At 38.1% G+C, this 21,261-nt stretch overlaps 1 protein-coding gene across 3 annotated transcripts; it reads right to left on the bottom strand.

Moving 5' to 3' along the window:
• Nucleotides 1-112: 112 nt before the first annotated feature.
• Nucleotides 113-14,773, bottom strand: LOC137405511 (protein inscuteable homolog). Of its 3 annotated transcripts, none has more exons than XM_068091808.1 (13): nucleotides 14,751-14,773; nucleotides 12,154-12,250; nucleotides 9,925-10,079; nucleotides 8,192-8,255; nucleotides 7,144-7,267; nucleotides 6,624-6,676; nucleotides 5,416-5,647; nucleotides 4,019-4,144; nucleotides 3,105-3,276; nucleotides 2,757-2,932; nucleotides 974-1,199; nucleotides 774-850; nucleotides 113-390 (listed from the first exon to the last, which is right to left on the bottom strand). In XM_068091808.1, the coding sequence occupies exons 2-13, from the start codon at nucleotides 12,216-12,218 to the stop codon at nucleotides 259-261; spliced, it is 1,602 nt and encodes a 533-aa protein (XP_067947909.1). In that variant the 5' UTR covers nucleotides 12,219-12,250; nucleotides 14,751-14,773; the 3' UTR covers nucleotides 113-258. The 3 variants fall into 3 exon arrangements, with proteins under 3 accessions (XP_067947909.1, XP_067947908.1, XP_067947907.1); XM_068091807.1 differs by lacking the exon at nucleotides 14,751-14,773 and adding an exon at nucleotides 13,912-14,028; XM_068091806.1 differs by lacking the exon at nucleotides 14,751-14,773 and adding an exon at nucleotides 12,957-13,117.
• Between the last annotated feature and the right edge of the window lie 6,488 nt (nucleotides 14,774-21,261).

Genomic DNA, 21,261 nt, shown 5'->3' with positions numbered 1-21,261 from the left:
TTTGATTACTTTTACTTAGACAAAAAATACGCAAGACTTTTTGTAAAAAAGAACATTTCATTTTGTAAATAAATTTATAAAGTAGTAACATAAATAAATGAGCAATGGTAGATCGCATCGTGGCCGGTGTTTTATGTATAAGTATGCAGTATTATGCAGTATCATTTAGAAAAGCATAGAGCATAGCAGTATTAAAAATAACAACATGTGGTTAGAGCACCAAGGAACGTGATAAAACATGAAACAACGGGTCGTTCGTCAGACAAAACTCTCACTATGCTTTGAGCACATGAGGTAGGAATCCATAATCTTTGGCTGTACCAGTTGTTTCATATCTAGAGAGGATAGGTTGCTGTTGCCACAAGTTGAAACAAGCTTCCTCAGGGCTGCCTGCAAAAATTACCATTTAGTTGAGAGGGAGTTGTGTGCTCCTAAAAGTTTGACGAATGAAATACTAAATAATTGAGAAAAATATTAAGTATTGAATTTTCTGGTTAGAGTTTTTATTATAGCTTTAAAGTGTCTCTCTTGAAAATCCTCAGCATGTAAATGAGTTTTATGGTACTTGGTGATCAAGTTGCAGCTAGGTGATATCTACGTGTCAATAACGCGGCAGTTATCAATGCTGTTGTAATCTTAACTCTGGCTTTCATGATTGAAGCTTTAAAAAAATTTGATTCCTACGCTTTTCAAGCCAATCAATTTGGTCAGCGTTTGGCAGTCGGCAGCAATGACACAAAAAAGCATTTAAATAGGTCATAGGTAATACTCACCAAAGCAGCTACCAGTACAACATCACTACCATTTCTAGCTGCACTATCCTTACAAAGCTGTACAAGGCGATGCTCTCCTGCAAATGTTCAGTATAACACTTTAATAGGAAACTATTGATCTTTGTTGTAAATAAATAGTAATGTGTATCATATCTGAGATAGCAAGTATAGCCTAAGATCATAGAAAACGAAGCAGTTACCTCCTTGGGCTACAACTATGCGTGCATTATTTGGATCTTTGGCTAGCCTAGTGAGCGCTATCGCAGACTTTTGATGAACCCTTTCGCAAGCTGCCAGTTCAGCCTCAGTCAACTTCGGTGTTGGTCTAATGTTGAGGAATGTGAGCAGCAGGCTGAGACAATCATTACTGACAATTTCATCAAAACAGGAAGTACTCTGAGCCATATTTGCTAGTACTGTCACTATCTGTAAAAGAAATTCGGCTTACTAAAACACAAAATAAAAATAATATTTTACCTGAGAAATATTTATTTTAAAAGTCCGCAATTTTAATAGATTTAATACATTTATGTATTTTATATTTAGGTTAATTAAAAGAACATGTTATGACAAACTTATTTTGTAAAGAGCATAGATAAACTAAATATGTGTAATTCTTGTTATGTGATTATCATAAAATTTGTCTTAGCTTGGTAAGGAACACAATTGGTAAAAATTCTGCACGCATTACATACATAAACCCAAAACACGTGTATTACAGAAAGTAGATACAAAACTAAACGATTTAGAGATTGAACTGGCTTAATAAAATCTTCGTCTTTTGCTATTTCATCGTACGCTATTGTAATGATTTTATATGCTACCAGTCTTGGTTGTAAATGACTATCAACCTTTACCAAATGCAACAAGAATGTGGAAGAGGTGGACGATGAGGTAGGCGATGAGGTAGGCGATGAGGTAGACGATGAGGTAGACGATGAGGTAGACGATGAGGTAGACGATGAGGTAGACGATGAGGTAGGCGATGAGAAAGCCGAGTTGTCATTTAATTGCAAACTGGGTTAATCATGCTAATGGGTTGTTTAACACCATATTTGGTGTCAGCCTTACATTATGTACAGCTCGTGTACTATTATGTACAGCTCGTGTACTATTATGTACAACCCGTGTACTATTATGTACAACTCGTGTACTATTATGTACAACTCGTGTACTATTATGTACAACTCGTGTACTATTATGTACAACTCGTGTACTATTATGTACAACTCATGTACTATTATGTACAACTCGTGTACTATTGTATACAACTCGTGTACTATTATGTACAACTCGTGTACTATTATGTACAACTCGTGTACTATTATGTACAACTCGTGTACTGTTATGTACAACTCGTGTATTATTATGTACAACTCATCATATATTTTTATCAGGCTTGTGTTTTGCACTTTGTTCATTTTGTAGAGCTGCTTCAGCAGTGCCTTTTATTGCCAAACACTGTTTTTTGCAAAAATCGTCAAAGGGCTAAAAAAATTTTGCTAAAGAATCGACTTGTCATGCAAGTTTTACCAGTTGATAATGTTGACATGGGACCTCCCATCACTAAATTAGTTTAAAAACTGGTTAATCACAGATTTATTTCAAGATGTCAATGCTATGTTCTAAAAGTTAATCTTTGGAAAATATAAAAGAATGCAAAATTAGAGAAAAATTCCACTAACGAATAAAAGTTATACAAACACACATACAACGAAAGCCAACAATCAATTAGAAAAGATTATCGGGGGATATCCGCTTGTGACCACTTATGTACGTTTTTTCGTCATGTTGAGCTATTTTTTTATATTAATCAGCTAGAGACCAAGCCTAAAGTGAAGAGACTGCTATGACACTGACCAGCAGGTATTTGTATGTTTATAAACCGAACACTGCTAAGGTATCAGCTCTGTAATTGCACACAACTGTTGGTCGAAATTTTAGTAGAAGAAAGAATTTGTCACTGTATAGCATTAAACCAACCTGATCTTTGGCAAAAAGAGATTCAGCTTTTTGGAGAGTTGAGCACTGCGCGAGCACCATCATAGTATGGTACTGGAGGAGGTAGTCTGAGGAAAGTGGGTCCATAAATGTAATATTAGCAATAGCCGCAGCACCAAGCAGAAATACTTCGTGGGATGAGGCGTTCAAGCACAGCGCTGTAAATGCCACAATATTATAATTGGTAGCCTGCGTAAAGTGCCTACAGATCAGGAAAAGTGGAATGTAGCAAAAGGATAGCATACACACACACAGACACATACACACGCGCGCACACACATACGTCTGCTCATCGACTACCAATTTGTACAGATAAACAGTAAGACTAACCCGTGAGAGAACGGATCAAATCCTCCATATTCTCGATAAAGCCATTGATATGCTGATAATGATCAAGGGTGGGAGACGTAATCTGAGCAACCACTCCAGCGGCCTCAGACCTCACCATCTCATTATATCTTTCTGCACTCAAAATATCTGAGAGAACTTCCACCCCATTCGCCTGTGTTCATGAGAGAATGCTCAGTGTAGGGTAGAAGGTGCGTGCTATACATCGCTAATGCAAGTGGCTTATTGATAGTGTCGTGCCCAACGTCTAGTCAAAACGATTTGAATCATCATATGAAGTGAATTATATTGGGTCAATAGACTTATTGAGTTTTCCAGAAGACTGAGGAGAAGGAATGACATGCTCTAAGAAGTATTGTTGATGCATATTTGAGGAGGTATTCGAATATGACCTTGACACATGAAGCATACCGAGCTGTAGCTGGCTTACAGTTCAGTCCGCAATTACATGTAGGTGCAAATATTGCGACAGTTTTATGCCTTAGCCTTTGATTTATCGCACTTTGAGGATTTATGCAATCAGTAACACAGCTCTTAATCTGGAATTTATGACGCTGAACAAAAACATTTCATCATAGTAAATCAAAACGATAGTCTCTTCTAATGCGCTGCTTAAAGCGAAATCATGGGAATTAGAAACTGATTATTTTTTGATGCTTTAAATGTAGGAGAACCTAGCAAGGATCCTTTGTCAGAAAAACTGTTCTGACATTGAAACCTTAGTGGGCTGATATATTACGTATGGTATGAGATTGCAAGCTTGTAACAAGGAAATAGCTTTGCAAAGTTGTGAACCAAATCACAACCTCTACTCTTATGTCCAAGCCACTGCCCATAGTAATGCCGCATGCACAGGCTTGTTCCCAAGGTACATGGCAGCAAATAACAGCACAAACCTCTTCAAGTTCTAGAATGCTTTTAGACACACAGCAGAGAGTGGCGATGGCTCGAAGACATTGAGCTCTAAGAACCTCTAGTATGTCACTTCTGCAGAGTTCAAATAGTCTTTGTACCCCTCCTTCCTGTAAATTATCGCCTCAGTACAAACAAACCTGACTGGAACAGAAGTTACCACTAAAAACTGATGATGATGATGGATCAAGAAAACGTGTAACAAAGAATTAAAATTTTTGTAAGCTTAAAAATGAAGTTTGTGTATAGCTGCAAGAGTAGACTACTTCCCTTTTACCAGGAGCTGCGGCCAAAACATTTTTGTTGGCTGGAAACAATCTTTTTAAAACAACCTTGAGATTTTGTACCAGCCCGGTCGTGCAATCACTAGCGACGCAATATTATGTGAAGATAAGTCGCCTAGCCTGTGATCGCTGTCTTTCTGCTCAAGGCTGCCACTGAGGTCTCACGACCGCTATAGGAGTCATGTTTTAATCAGCTAGGAGTATTGCAGTGGTGCAGTTAGTGAAAACACATGATAGGTGAGCCGTATGCCACACCTTTCACGCTGTATGATATAGGCTTCACCTCAAGTACAATGCTCGCATTTTGCCTTACACAGGTTTTACATTTCCTGTTCACCATGAGAAGATAACCTTCGATAGCTAAGCGCTAGAATGAGCTGAGCTTTCAAGAAGCTAATATTATTCCTTCTAATATGAAATCAGGCTTACAAAAGGCAATTTGGAGAAGCAGCTCTTGTAATCAAATCTTATGACAACACCATAACAAAAGTTAGTTTACACTGGTGGCTTTTAATGTCTGATTTGTTTACTTTGACTGTTAGCCAATAGAAACCATTATAGAAAAGCCAATAGCAATGACTTGTTAGCGCTGAGCATATCGTCTTCTGGTAACAGAACGTTATTTACATGCTTAATTTCTTGTGACCAAAATGGCTGTTTCACTACTAATTGAGGAATGTGTAGTAGGTATCAATTAGTTGTTACTGGTTATTGCGAACGAATTGCTTTCATCCAGCAATCATACAACATTTCCATACAGAGGTAGCGTAGCAACACCCGGGTGCACCAGTGCCAAAGGGCTATGCTCGGCCCACAAGCAGAGGACGTTTCCGATGGTTGTGCGTCACCTTATGTCACAACCTATGCGCGCACAAGTGCGACACTATTGGCCGCTTCTATGGCAGAAAGATGCCACATCGCGCGTTTTTTACTTCCAAACAGTGACAACGAATCACGACGGAAAGAGAGTGGCACGACTGTTTCCATGATGGCATTGCAGCACCATATGGGGGTGTGTCGATATGCTATCACTGTGTGAAGACTTAGTCAGAACAGCAGTGTGTTTACATGTACAAGTATGTGAATATCTCACCTACCCTGGCTATGATGTAGCACATATACTCCCCTTCTAGCCCGAGATTTATGATATGTCCAACACTTGATGTGAGGCAGTGGGTAGAAGATATTCTTGAGTCGAGGGTATCCAGCAGGGCTTCCACCTGCACCCCAAGCACCGTGTCCACCAAAGCACTCACCGACTGACCCAATTTGGTAAGGAGGTCGAGCAAACTCTTTTTTGCTGCGCCGCTCATGACTCCATCTTGTATGCTGCCAGGAGAGGCATTAATACACGGTCAATCTTGGCGAGTTCTTAATTAAAGATGCGCTCGTACAAAACTTTAGTAGATTTTATTATTAGCGATTGTTTTTGATGTTTGAGAGGATCCGACTGCCAGGATGTTACAAGATTAAAATCCACAAAACTTGATTGCTGTTGAAATGTTCAGAAAACATATGTGTGAAATGATGTCGTTAGTTGCTGTTATTGCTATAGTTGATTGCTATAGTTGATTGCTATAGATGATTGCTATAGTTGATTTCGGCTATTGCATTCAAGTTGGAGTATTGAAAGTCTTTAATCTGATGATCTCTCTGTAAATATAGACTTAATAATCGTACATTCGCTTGATTTGAGCGTTTTAAAAGCGATCAAGCTCTGTCGATTTTAATCCTAAAACATCCTGGTAGTCAGATGACCTCAACATCAAAAACAATCGCAAACATTAGAAAAATACAAATACTTTCTAATAAAAGATACGAAAATTTCGTGCAAGCCCATCTTTAACAATCTATTTCTGACTTCTATTATTTAATTTTGCTTGGCTGACATTCTAATGACTGGAGAAATCTAAATATACAGAGCTGTAATGCTATCTACTAGTAAGCGCTATTAGAGAGAGGGAGAGAACAAGCACTATTACTCACTATCTAACATAATATTTGTGATCAAGCTCTAATGTTTACCTCTATGATGGTAATGAAAAATATTTTTACTTGCGCGTTCATATGACCCACAAGTCATTTCGCTCAACGATTTCAGAAATGAATACAACTCATAGAGCTGATTAACGAATGATGCGAAGATGCCCCCATTAGGGAGTTATCTACTCGCATAACTCGCATTATGTAAGATCTCTTAGGTCAATCATTTCTAAAATAACAACCATTCATTCTACCTTGAAAGAGAGATAGTAAAATGCATTCAATTTATAAGATAAAGTGTAGAACATTTTTTTAGGCTTACCTCTCTGTGCTTTGTACGAGACCGGAACATTCCGCCAAGATAGACTGTTCCTCCTGTATAAGATATGCATCATGTGACAACTCTTGCATGTGAATAAATCACAACCATTTTTGATCAAAATTTTGGGTGTTGGCTATCTCACTAACCATATTTGAACTCAACTTAACCTCAAAGGCCAACCATTCAATTTATTAGAGAGTACAAAGAAATCAAATACATGAAAGTCATTAAATGAATCTGAGAAGCGGCAAGGTGTTCAGGCAAGCTGTTACTAGCTGCACAAGATGGCTAAATTTGATTAGTTACAGGTTTAATACTAAGCCACCAAATAGATGCATTTAACCACATAAGTATCTCTGTAATAGTCTGACAGAGGTGATCGTTGATAGACAGCCATGGAGTAATATAGAAGTGAGTTGTTGTTAGAGCCGTGAACTGATACAGAGGCTAATCGGTACAAGAGAGAGAGCCACAGGCAAACAAAGGTCACAAGCGCAGGGCGTTGGACAGAGTGACTCACCGTATACACTCTCATAGGCGGATCAGGTATCTGGGAGTTGATCTCATGAAGGAGATTTCTCAGATGGTGGGTGAGCCATAGACCTGATGACTTCATATGCTTCCACCTACCCTTCTCCACCTTCCTGCAGTAGTAGGCTACTAGTTGATGCAAGTCTAACATACGCAGTCACAATTCTATACACAAAGGCTCGTGTCAGAAATACTTTAAATTCTGCCAAAGCACGCGCGCCGCGTGTATTGCAATTTTATAGAGGTCTTGATATAGCCCAAACTTTGTGTGTCGTTACAACCGGTATCTGATAGCTTGTGACCATTTTAAACCCATTTTAAACCCTCTCTAATTAATTAATATACCTTCTGAGTAAATGTATGACAGGAATGCAGACAGATTAATCGACACCGAGATCTCACAAGATAAACTCCAGGCATCTCAGCGCCATAAGCTTCTAACATTCTTATACATCCAAGTGTCACAGGGGCTGCCATCTTTGCCCACAATGCATTGTAAGAAGGGGGTAAGCTGCATACAGCCTTTGAAATCCCAAAACAGGTGTGCCAGTGATTCAGTTTACAGTGCCGAAGCGCTACGCTGGGCCGACATTCAGATTATATTTCCGGATAGTTGTGCGACGCCTTATGTCAAGGTCTAGGTCAAGCAAGATCTATGCTCAAGCATAAGCTGGTCGCTAACACCATTTCCATGGAAAAAAGATGGCCCATCACACTGATGTTCTGCTTCCAAACAGCGACACTGAATCATGGACAGAATGAGCCACAACTGTTTCCATGATGGTATTGCAGCACCATATGGAAGTGTGGAAACAGTAATTATCATGTGTTGAAGCCAAGTTCTCGCAAAATCAGCTACAGATCATATTAACTGTCACTTCCTCCCATTTAGTCAACTGTCAGCCTTAAGTCAACAAAAAATTTGTGTAACAGAGCAAACAACGGTTTCTACGAAGCTTTACGAGTCTCTCCCTCCCCTACACACCATCTGTCTAGTTATCAAATAAGAAGGTGACTTTGAAGTAGCAAATATTTACCTGAGCAGTTTGCTAAGCTCATTGTTTGCTACCTGTGCTCGATTGCGAATGCTGTCGATACCATCTACAAACACACAGCTCATTATTATTGAGATAAAAAGGTCAGCAGAAGTCTCAGCGAAGCAACAGCTTCCAATCTTGTCAGCGTCGGGACATTCATGAACAATTAGTAACTGCATCTAGCTACAGACGATTGTCGACTTTGATGAAGATGTTGAGGCAATGATGAGCATTACTGATAGGATGGGTTAACTGAAGTGACAATCAAACTATCATTAGTGCAGTCTCTGGAAGTCTTACTAATTCTTAGTCACGTAACAAAAAAGAAATTAAGTTCCCAGCCATTCAATAATTTTTTGTGAAGGCCAAACAAAAGAGGTCAGCATAATAGGGCCCACCTTACAAACCGTACAAAAGGTACTATCCTTGGCAGCGATTGGTTTACAAAACCATGTTAGGTCAGTCAGTGCGGTTTCACAACAATTTCAATCATTTTCTATGGCCAATCACTCTTTCCATTGCGCAGAAGACACGGATTTGGAGTTGTCCACACGTTGAGTTACCATAGAATAAGCGTTTTAATGGACATCCGATTTTTGCAGATTAACACGAGCACTTTGTTAAAAAAGTAATGAATTTTACGTCAGAGGTCGGAGCGACGAACTTCCGTCATACTTTTGAAATAGGAACGATTGAAGTATGAAAAATGTTTCAAATAGAATAGCTTGTGTAAAATGTTCTTGCGAATCATTTGCAAGTGCAGTTTCCATCCATCTTTCGCGAGCATTAAGCGTTTGATAAAAATTAGTGAGTAGATGTCTGTGAGTAGATGTCTGTGAGTAGATGTCTGTGAGTAGATGTCTGTGAGTAGATGTCTGTGAGTAGATGTCTGTGAGTAGATGTCTGTGAGTAGATGTCTGTGAGTAGATGTCTGTGAGTAGATGTCTGTAAGTAGATGTCTGTGAGTAGATGTCTGTGAGTAGATGTCTGTGAGTAGATGTTTGTGAGTAGATGTCTGTGAGTAGATGTCTGTGAGTAGATGTCTGTGAGTAGATGTCTGTGAGTAGATGTCTGTGAGTAGATGTCTGTGAGTAGATGTCTGTGCCATTTCTATCTTGCAGATGCAAACTTGTGAACTAACCGTAACATGGCAACATAACGGAATGAATAAATTTGTCCATGACAAATAAATAAGTCTTTTAACGGAATTGAAAAACTTCCTCAAAGTCTGATAGGTTAGAAATACAAATTCACCGGTATTTTAAATTTGATTGAGTCAAAACTGTACAAGCTACTGTTTGACAACAAAGTGAAGCTTCATTTTTCCTGTGATATAGCTGTAATTATCTTGTTATTCCGAACCGAGTTTAATGTAGTTATAAAATTTTAGTTATATTTAGTTTCATTATATTTTTTATTTATATTTAACAAATGTTTAGTTTATTGGGAGTACGACATAAGTTATACATGAGTGTATAATGAAATTCATGAATCTATGTGTGAAAAATAATTGCATTTTTAATGGAACCCTCCTACATTTTTCGAAACAGAATAAAGCAGTTTTGCATCACAAAAGGAACTCACTGTTTTCATTTCACATAATTGATTTATGTAAAGGTAGGTGCTATTCAATTATATTTCAATTAAAACTCTAAACCTGAATTTTGAAGAAGCATTCTTTTGTTGTCATTTTCAAAATGATTTTTCTGATGCAACGGATTCACCACTCTCACCTTTTAGTTTCTTTGTATGTAGCACTCTACCATCTATTGAGAGGCTCTCTTTGGCCACAGATTTTCCCTGTAAGATGGACATGCATTCCGACTCTGTAGTTAGCCTCAGGTCTTGAAGCCATTTCACTACGGGAGCGCCTTCTGATATCTTCATCCTGCAAATATGGATAAAGTGCAATACAGTGATTTCGCAGGTAGCTTCAGGCAGCAGCTGTGCTGTCAATGAGAGACAGAGTGCACTAGGCAACCGCCAGATAGGCAGGCTGATTGACAATGTACAACTTGTTCAAAGATGCAGCTGTATTGACTATCTGTATGAACTGCATGTGCGACTATCCCATTCATTCTGTTCTATCTGACTCATATAATCTGATCAGGGGCTTTGATGTTAGGGAGTAAAATTTTTTATTTTGCGTTACTGCAGAAAAAGCGGTGACCAAAGCAACTTGGATAGATAACAATAAACCAATAAGTGATGTGCTGCCTTTACCCCAAGTAGTGTATTATCTACATGTACAAGTAGTGTACTATGTACATGTACAAATAGTGTACTATGTACATGTACAAGTAGTGTATTATGTACATGTACAAGTAGTATTATGTACATGTACAAGTAGTGTATTATGTACATGTACAAGTAGTGTACTATGTACATGTACAAATAGTGTACTATGTACATGTACAAGTAGTGTATTATGTACATGTACAAGTAGTGTACTATGTACATGTACAAATAGTGTACTATGTACATGTACAAGTAGTGTACTATGTACATGTACAAGTAGTGTACCATGTACATGTACAAGAGAGCAGCATTAGCTTAGTGATCCCTCAACCTGCAAACAACTGGCTGGGGTTCAAGCCCCGAAAAAAGCCACTGATGGTGACAGGAATGACATGATTGCTCTCAAATTGATCGCAAATTGATCGCAAATTGAACATAAATTGCTCTCTGCAACTGAACATGTATTCAGTTCTCGAGGTTCCCTAGCCACTAGAATCAGACATGTTCAGCCAAGATTATAGAGATATTGTCAATGCTGTTAAACATTTGCACAGCCTCTACTAAGGAGACATCATACTCGATATTTGACGGATTGCTCACACCAAACTATGTACTGTGGAGAAAAACATAAAAAGTCACATGATCAACATTGAATGGCACCAAGCATAGGGAAGGATGTTTGTACAAACAGTTGTTGTGGTGTAAAAAAGGTGAAAAGCTAGTTGCAAGTAGTAGAGCGAGCCTGTCAGCTAACCGCTGTCAATCTATTTACTGGGCTTCCTCTGTCATCTATTGTTCAACTTGAAGCTCTGCCAACTAATCTCAAACCTTTTAACATCGCCGTGACGTGACGCATATTTTGCTACTGATCAATTCTTCGCCGCAGGTTTCTTGCTGTCGCCGACCTCATAATAACCTTTGCTGACTTTCTAGTGCCAAATCCTACCTTATTTTTGCTCTTTCCATTATATCCTTTAGGATGTTATGTCATACCAGCAGATCAACGTGTATTCCATAGAAGCTTTGCAGAGATTGAACTAAGCCTAGAGTTGTGAGATAAACTGAGACAAACTGACAGAAGGTAGGCACACGACTAGCAGCAGCCTGAATGTCATTAGCTCAACAAAAGGGGCAATCGATGTTGGAGAACCGAGTGAATGAGAGGCGGGCAGTATCGTGAACTAGCATCAATGACAGCATTCATTTAATACAATAACCATTAATTATCTTGAATGATTATGAGGTTGGATGAGACATTGTTGTGGGAAGGACATGTATTCGGGTAGTCGGAAGCCTCTGATACGATTACCACAGATCAGTCATTGCTCAGAGAACAGTCTGACCCCTTTCATTTCAATACCCATTTTTTAAACATTTTGTTTGGCCATTGCAATTCAGAAGAAATGAGACAAAGGTTAAATAGAATGGCCGCACCACACTTCTACTATAATGACAGATAGCATGAATACAAGCTATGACTAACTGTCAGCTCAAAGTAATCAATGAAATACTTAATAGTAGAAAAGCAAATACTTTCAGCCAATATAACAGCAATGCCGATACTCGCATCAGGTATATCGACATAAACATACGCACCTGTCTAGAGCAGGTCTAAAGAGACATTGTATGAATAACAACCTTTTACAACTGCAGTGCACTATCAAAAGCTTAAATCTTGTCTTTTTCAAACATCAATAGAATAGAATGTTACATCTGTAACTCACTTTTGAACAGAGCTGCTGAGCCATTGGTATAGGGCAGAGCTTGATTGCGCCGGGTAGGTTGTCATGGCATTTGGTGCGCCCTCATCACGGTATGATCCTAAAACATATGAAAAAGTCATTTATCTTACCGCTTTGCCAGCCTTGTAACAGTTTAAATAATACATTTTATAAGACATCTTGCATCATGATCTTAGTTTTCTATAGCAAAATTACAGTGATGAAGATCAAGGATGAAAATCGGCAACAAATCTTTTGCTAAGATGCCGGAAAACGACCTAAAACCATCACTTTGAATCTGATTGAAAGATTTCATCGAGGACTCCATCACATCTCAAGGGAATAATCTAATTGCTTGACACCAAAGTCAGAAAAATAACTGTACTAACGCCTTTAGGAATAACATCTCAATGTAATTGTACATGTAGATCATATTTCATAATAAAATTCTCAACACAGCAAACTCTGCTGACACTTGTGGCACTAACCAAAAAACACCTGCTATCACTGTCATTCAGCTACTGGTGCCTCCACTAAAGCGCTGTAGCAAGAGCAGAAGTGATACATCAGACTCCGCTGTCACTTGTGCCACTAACTCAAAAGCACCTGCTATCACTACCACTCTGCTACTCGGGCTTTCACTAAAGCTCTCATCAACACTTACCACTAATAGTAAAAATTGTAGTAAGAGCGGGAGTGACACATCAGACTGGCTGACAGTTTTGACTGACACTAACCCTAAAAGCACCTGCTATCACTGCCACTCTGCTACTCATCCCTCCACTAAAGCTTTCATCAACACTTACCACTAATAGTAAAAGCTGTAGTAGGAGGATTCTTACAGGCCATTCCTTACCCCTTTACCTTACCGCTAATGACTCAGTGTCTTAATCCACGAAAACATCAAATGCAGCCAGCCTGAGAGCCTGCTAAGGCTAATAAGGGCTTCTTTCACGCGTCCCTCTTCAATTTACTCAAGCATTCGCAGTACTAGCACTACGCGTGCATTTAGAGTTGCAATAACAGTAGAGCATTGAAAGGCATAAATAGCGTAAGAAAGCTTGCGTATACAAGATACTTAGTAACAACTCGAGTGGCTCAGATGTTTGTAACAGACTCATACCACCATTGCTTTCCCAACTTAAAACTGGCACAAGCAAGATTAGATATTACTTATTAAAACAAGCAGAGCATAGGCGGATGGAGCACTTTTTTGACATCGCTGCCACTAGTAGCTACTACACTACCCAAACGGTTGATATCTGTAGCGTATACAGACTCGCTAATAGACGCCAATACTGCCAGCCTAATCGGTGTTGTAAAGTTACTAAAGTTGTAAACCATCTGTACTATGCCACTAAGAAATGGTTCTCTTTATCATTTGATCATTGATAGCTGCGTTACACATCTGTCATAACCTGTCACAACCTGTCACAACTTGATGCCGAGACACAGCGACAAGATAGAAATGATAGTACGCTTTTACCTTGATTACAGTGCGGATGAAAAGAAATATAGCGAATATGTATTACATTAGTTCTGATAAGCTCATCCAGAATTTTTAGGAGTTACAGCATACACGTGTATCACTATCATCTTTACAATACCGATTAGGCTCCGCATTATTAAAACACTTTGAAGTAGTTTCACACAAGCTCAATTTAGGCTGTCTGTAGAGCAAGTGTAAGTACTGACAAGAAACTAGTAGCTAACAAGAATCTAACTATGAATGAATGAATGGAAGGCATCACTAGTACTTACTGATGATGCGCCGTGAGAGCTCCATGTCTGCTAGCGACGTCCAACTTACTGTGACCAGCGTTTCTAATTGTGGAAGCTGGCAAACAACAAGCACCCTGAGCACCCTGTCACTTCTACCCGCCAATAATTAATAGTAGTAAACTGTCAACTACGGGCAAAGAAATGTTAGAGTCTAACCAGTCAACCATAAAATATGCATAAGTTACACATTGACAATTTGCTGGTAATGCTTGTGGTAGTGATAAGATAAACTCTGGCGGTCGATTTGTATTAATTCACTATTGAATGGGAACATTTGTCAGTTGCCCCAGAACTTTACAACTGGAAGATGGCAGCGTACAACCTGGAAGGTGACAGAGTATAACCTGGAAGGTGTGAGAGTATAACCTAGAAGGTGACAGAGTATAACATGGAAGGTGACAGAGTATAACCTGGAAGGTGACAGTGTTTGACCTCATGTTTTCCACTACCAAAGCAATCAGAAGCAATGCTGAAACGTTTGTAATACTTTGGCACAGCTTGCCTGTGGCTACTTCCAAAATCTCTGCCAGCTAAGGGAAAAGCACTCATTATCGAACCATTTACTTTCTCCATCTCTAGCATGACCTTTTGACCTAGCTGACTCTTCTGTCAACTGTAACGTCATGTGTTCAAAGTTCTGCTTTGAGGTTTATAAACTCATGTTTTGACTAATTTCATTTTAAATTTTGCAAGATTTCTCTACGATTTATTAAAACCATCATCTAATATATGTGCTAAATAATTGTCACAAATTAAAAAGCCAAAAGGGTTTATTAAAGATACAACTGTAAGCGTATGATAGAATAGTGCCCACCTACATTAGAATCTGTTGACTAGGTAAGACTGTTTAGTTTCCAGCTATCAACTATGTTTGTGAACGACGTCTGTGTCTACATTCAAGCGAGCCTTTCAGGTACACGGGCTCAAATTAAATCAGCTAATAAAAGCTTTTGAAAAGAGCTAATGGACTGTGAGAGCCGCTGAATGCTTTTTCTTTAGATTGCGGATGATAGCGCCAAGCGATTTAATCTCACAAGTGTTTAATTGGTTGGAGGAAGGCTAAGAAATCTAAGATGAAAAGCTGCATATGTTCAGAAGAAAAAGAAAATATGCATCAAATAAAGTAAAGAAAAGTATTAATAAATATGTAGGGCAAAATTTGAAAGACTTAATAAAAATTTAGTCTGTCACAGTAATGCCTTAAATTTAAATATAGTTTAATTTTGCAAAAAAGAAACGGGCCTCCAGGGCTTAAAGTGCAACGTTGAGTGTAATCGGTGCAAGAGACGTAACGCAATTACACTAGTATTTAATTAAAATTCATCAGAGAGTAGCTCTTGGAAAACACAAGTGTTTAGCACTCAGCTTGGTGCAGCTTAACCGCTTGCGGCTATTTTAAGCAATGCTTGGCGTTTTCATTAACAGCAGGTTTAATAAACACTGAACAGTTTGATCTGGTGTATGGCCTGCAGTTCAACACTTGCAAATGTGAAATGTGTTAGCAAGGCATACTTCACACATGAACTGACAAAGCTTTATAGTTTCAGCAGCAGGAATATTGTATATACTGTATAAGCTATATATAGCATTATATACCTATATATATATATATAAAATCAATTGTTTGTCTGTCGTCATTCGTGAGTCCCGTTATTACTCAGGTAACAACAATTGGTTAAAATACGTATGCTTGCACGCTTGCACGCTTGCAGCAAAGATCGAAAGATCATCATATGCAATGATTACATGCACCATTTTTTTACAGTGTGTGAAGCTGGCTGCATAGTTTAGTGGTGGTGTGCTCAGCTTCACATCTGTGCATTTGGATGTATGAGTTTGATTCTTGCGGAGAGCAAGTTTTGTCCGAATGCTATAAGCTGGATTTAGAGAAACACAGTTCTTATTATAGTAAATATTAAGATATAAGCTTAAGTTACTAGCTTAAGTTACTCAAATTCACTCGGTAAAGAAACTTAGCCAATGGCGACTACATTACCTGCCATTATAAGCTGTTTAAAATCTTGTACGAATGTGTAGCATAAGAAATAAGACATGTTTTTCAACAATCTGTTTTAGCTGTGCCTCGAGCTTTTAAATAGTTGAACCACGCATCGGCTAGACACACAGAAATAAACAAATACCTTCATTGAAAAGTTAAAATGATAAATGTTGTATGTGTTGATTAGAAATAAAATTTTTATGCCAAAACCCTTTTTGTTAACTATGCAGCTATTATAATATGTATGACAAAATTTTAGAGACCCTGTTTGTTGATTAAAATGCAGCATAATAATATTTTGGTAAAAAGTTTTGCAATCGCAATTTTCCGGAGTTGTCAGTTATTAGCGAGTGAAATATGCAATGCCTGTAACAAACAACTTCAGGAGTTATCACCCATAACCATATAATAATTAAGGGACAGATAACTACATAGACAGTTCATTAACAATCACAACTCTCACCCATTGAATACATTAGCTATACCATACCATCCATCATAATGTTAACCATTTACTTTTGTATGAGAAAACAAGTGATAGGCCTAGGGAAGAAGACCATAGGCATAATCTGTAGCTTGGATGGTCCAAACTGTATAAAAACAAACAACCTTTGTATGCAAATGATCAAATGCAAGTGCATCTGAGCAAGCCAAAGTATTTGCAATTAGTATAAAGTGCTAGTGAACGATTGGGGAACACAGAGTTAGTATACCAAGCTGCCATTAATGACGTGAGTGGTTTATATAATTTAGTACAGAAATAATACAAGAATGACAAACTATATAGCAAGCTGTTATAAAGTACAAATTTAACATGTACAAGCAAACTTATGTGTACAGGGATGTATATGTAGCATATATGTATAGTCTTGTATGTGTACAAGACTATAAGACTATAGAGAGTATGTATACAAGACTATAAGTGTATAGAGAGTATGTATACAAGACTGTAAGTGTATAGAGAGTACGTGTACAAGCTATAAGGGTGCAGAAAGTATGTGTACAGAACTATAAGGGTACAGAGGGTATGTGTACAAAACTATAATTAGATAGAGAGTATATGTACAATACTATAAGGGTGTAAAGAGTATATGTACAGAATTATAAGAGTACAGAGAGTATGTGTACAGGACTATAAGTGTATAGATTGCATGTGTACTTCACTGTAAAGGTGTAGATGGTATGTGTACGGGATCATGAGTGTTTAGATAGTATACAAATGTACAAGTATCTAGAGAGTACAGAGAGGGCAATAATGGTATATATAACTAGAGAGTGTTGTACCACCATTCCTGAGAAGTATGGTGTGACCGATACCGCCTGTTTGAGAAAATCATATACATGTCTATATAATCATTTTTAACAAGTTTGTATTTTTTCAATTGATTTTGCATTACTGCGGTCACAAAATACACAAAACCTTTGTATAAAAAACAAAATAAAATTAATTAATGTTCTCACCATTTATATCACAGCTTCTAATAAAGCAATAATGTTTTGGTATGTGGAATGATTCCCCTTCTTTGCATTTCTTTTAATACAACTTTTTTTATTAATAAACATTTTGTTATCTCTGTTTTGTCATATCAGAATGTGTTCAGTTAATTGTTTTAATAAATCATTTATTTGCCGTGATTTAATTGATATAAATAGAAATGATCTAAGTAGGCCTAAGTGTTATAGTAAATTATAGTAATTAAGTTACGTTAAGTTATGTGTTCAGAGCTGACAAGTTGAGTAAGTACTTAACCTGTCAGCCGTAAATCTGCATCTAATGTGAGCAGAAGAACCAAAGGTTATTATGCAGCATCAAGCTGCAGCTATGGCGCAACCACCTCCCCTTTGCCACCAGCCTTCACCACAATGGCATTACAGCTCCGTAGCACAATACAACAGCTACAATCAACCTCAGGGAAATACGGCAGTCTTTACTGTCAATACCTGTGGGCAAGCCAATAACTGCTCAGCTACACGATGGTCCTATCTGCCTAGACTACTACTAGCTGAAGGTTTTATGGTCAGCTCAGCAAACGGGAAAGGCACGGCAACTGCGTAGCTCAGTTCACATGTTCAGCTTTCCTTCATTAGGCTTCCACCCAAACAATGATTCACTGCCCATTATGCAGCGAGTCTCCCAGTTCCCTGAAGGACTGCTCCAGGCTGTCTCCAGTCCCCTTGAGGACTGCTCCAGGCTGTCTCCAGTACTCTGGAAGACTGCCCCAGGCTGTCCCTGTTAACCAGTCCCCAGGCTTTTTATGAAAGCCAGATTTTGTATTTCTGGCTAATCACAGAAATGCCACAGATATTCACATAATATCCTACATCTATGGTTAAAACAAAAATTTATTTTTATATATTGGTTGAAAATTGAATCAACACACAGTTAGACTGTTAGTTGAGTAGTAGGAACCTGGAGATTATATGTTCAAACATGAAACAGAGTGCTACGTTTGCCGATATAAACATTTTGAAAGTTTTTTGTTAATTTCCTTTTGTACTATATGACCGTTAGTAGAACATGACTCTAACTTGCTGATGAGGTTCATGGCAGCACATGAATAAGAGCTGAACTTGATAAAAAACTCTGACTAATTTTAACAGATAATAATTATGGTAATTGCATGGGCTGTTATCTTTTATATGAAAATCTAGAGAACTGGCTGAGCTATATCTTACAGATTGAAAGATTGAGGGGCAGATCGAGTAAAACAAAATAACTGAAAAAAATGCATTACCTGTATTGTGAAAATTGTATTTTTTTGTAATTTTTATCGGTCCGCTACTTTTGATACTAACTCTAGTTGTCTTGTACCTGTTGGGGTGGTACTTGATGGTATAAGGCATAAAGGGGTTGTCTCCTCTCTGACTGTTTTGAATGATGACTTAAGTTTTTTAGCAATCACGGTTTTCAGCAAACAGTAACTATCGCAGACCTTGAATACAATAGCAATAATTGAAGCCAGTAACATCTTGTGATTTGGTTTTTATTTGTTTTGCGGCAAACTTTTGACTAGAACAGTTAAGGATATCTAAATCATTAGTTCTGGGAGATTTAATCGAGATTAAATCCGCCCACAAATCAGACTTTTGCAGGCCACAATATTAATACATTTAGCTTGCCTTGTTTATTTTCAACTGCATCATCTGATGTATACAAATGCGTGTGTTTATATGCACTTGTTACTTCATGCCGGGTTGTAGCCACTGCGTTCCTTATCCTACAATTTTAACTGTAGGCGCTGAGGCTAAAAAGAAAATTGACTCAGAACCTGTTCAGCACAAGTAACTAATCAAAGAAATCTTCTGTGAGTGCTGGCATCACCATAAAATTGTATCTTTTCTCATCAAGAATTTTAAGCATTCTTAGAGTTTAGTCTAATTCACTGGCACATGGATTAGCTGCTTTCAAGACACTCAGCAAACCAGTCTGTGAACCAGCAGATGAGTGTAATATATGACTAAATCCTTGTCTCTCTAGCCGTCTGCTAGAAAGCTCTGATTCTTCAAAAAATAGGAGCTGTGTTGCTTGAAATAATTACTAGACAGTCTCTATGATGAACAATATGCACCAGATGGTTCATGACCGAACGATTCTGTCTCCTGATGACATGGTTTATCCAGATATGCTGCATTCACTTTGTGACACCGACTTTCTGTCAGCATCTAATATTCAGGACTCTTGAAATGACACCGTCACAAATAGACTTTATAAACGTTTGTACAGATAATCTTCAGACTATGTCAATAGGATTGACACAATGTTTATTGAATGATGTAATTGAGTATGATGAAGGATGTTTATAGAGTTGAATCTGCTGTTGAACTATTTAATCCTTACACTGAGTAACAGTGAAGGAAAGAAGTCTAAAAAAAAAGAGAGGAAGAAAACACTATTTTTATATATCAAACTAAAAAAATGACATGGGTAAACAATTCCCAATTGTACCAGCAAACTATTATAATAATACTTTCACTTAGTTTGATTGATGGTAAAATGTAAAAGAAATAAGCTAAGTAGTGCAGATAAAAAGGACACAAAACCAACTTGGTATGTGATTGATGCTCATGAAAAACTTCCACTACACTTACTTTACATGCACTTTTATACACAAGTCAGTGAATAATGGCTAAGGAAAGGCGATGGGAATCATTGCTCTATATCACCCATCTAGTTTTCACTGGAGCAGTTGTGGCTCAGTGGTTAGTATGCTGACTTACGATCAGTATGTTGCTGGTTCAAAACCTAAAACATTCATCGGTGGTATTAGGAAAGCAAGCAAAATTGCTCCTGTGCTGCACCACTAAGGAAGTCAACCCAAGACTGAGAGTGGGAAACCACTTCAATACCATCTCCAGAAAATCTATGTATTGTCTAATGAATTAGGGAAGATCATGAATAACCTTTCTATGACAGAATACTCTTAAATAATGTTACACACAGGACGCCAACATATACAACTATAACAGCCTTGAAACCTACATCTCATGCATATACACTTCGTCCAGCATCTGAGTTGAGTGCTTTAAGAAACTGATCTAAAACGGTAACTTTTTGAGCTAGCTTGCATGATATTCTTGTCGATTCTTCTCGCATGAAGTTCTTTTTAGATCCTACCATTTAGAAAAGAGGCAGTGACATCCATCTGATGTATTAGCATACCCTTGTAACAACGTATGGAGTTACCGCTTTTGTGAGGTAAAATTGAATATAGGCGAGAGAGTTCCTTTTTTGTATTGACTCGCTCCTTGGGCCATAAGTTACACTTTGTATCCATCAATTAGATAGCTGCGTGAGCGAATCTGCGAAGATCAGGTACAATTTCTGTTCAGCAGAGGCTGTGCATGTTTTTAAGAAGATTGTTACACAAACAGTGGCTCAGTGATCTTGGCTGGACATATCTGAGTCCGGTGGCAAAGAAAACCTTGATGACCCGAAACATACCTATTCGCAAAAAGCAATTTAAGGTTGGATGTCATTCTTGTCATCACCAGTGACCTTTTTGGTGACCTCTGAACCTGTTGTTTGTAGGTCAGGCGTTCTAAATGCTGTGAGTATTTCAGCTTGAATACCCATAATGCACTGTAATCCTGTTCTGCTGCTGACATTTAACTAAATCGTAGTTAGCTTTGCTTTGCTTGATTTATACCTTGAAGCTCAACTACATGTATGTCACACGCAGGATATGTAAGAAGCTCAGCTAGTAAGACCTGATCACGATCTGTTACTTGAAATTTATGAGTGGATCTATGCAGCTAAAGAGATTCTACTAGAATAGCATCTCAGGGCTAACTTTTATCATTTAGGAGTTATCTTCCCATTCACCAGTGAC

Source organism: Watersipora subatra, chromosome 9 (genome assembly GCF_963576615.1).
Source record: "Watersipora subatra chromosome 9, tzWatSuba1.1, whole genome shotgun sequence".
Classification (NCBI taxonomy): Eukaryota; Metazoa; Bryozoa; class Gymnolaemata; order Cheilostomatida; family Watersiporidae; genus Watersipora; species Watersipora subatra.
The sequence above is the reverse complement of the archived record's forward strand: the minus strand, read 5'-3'. Positions and strand labels throughout refer to the sequence as shown.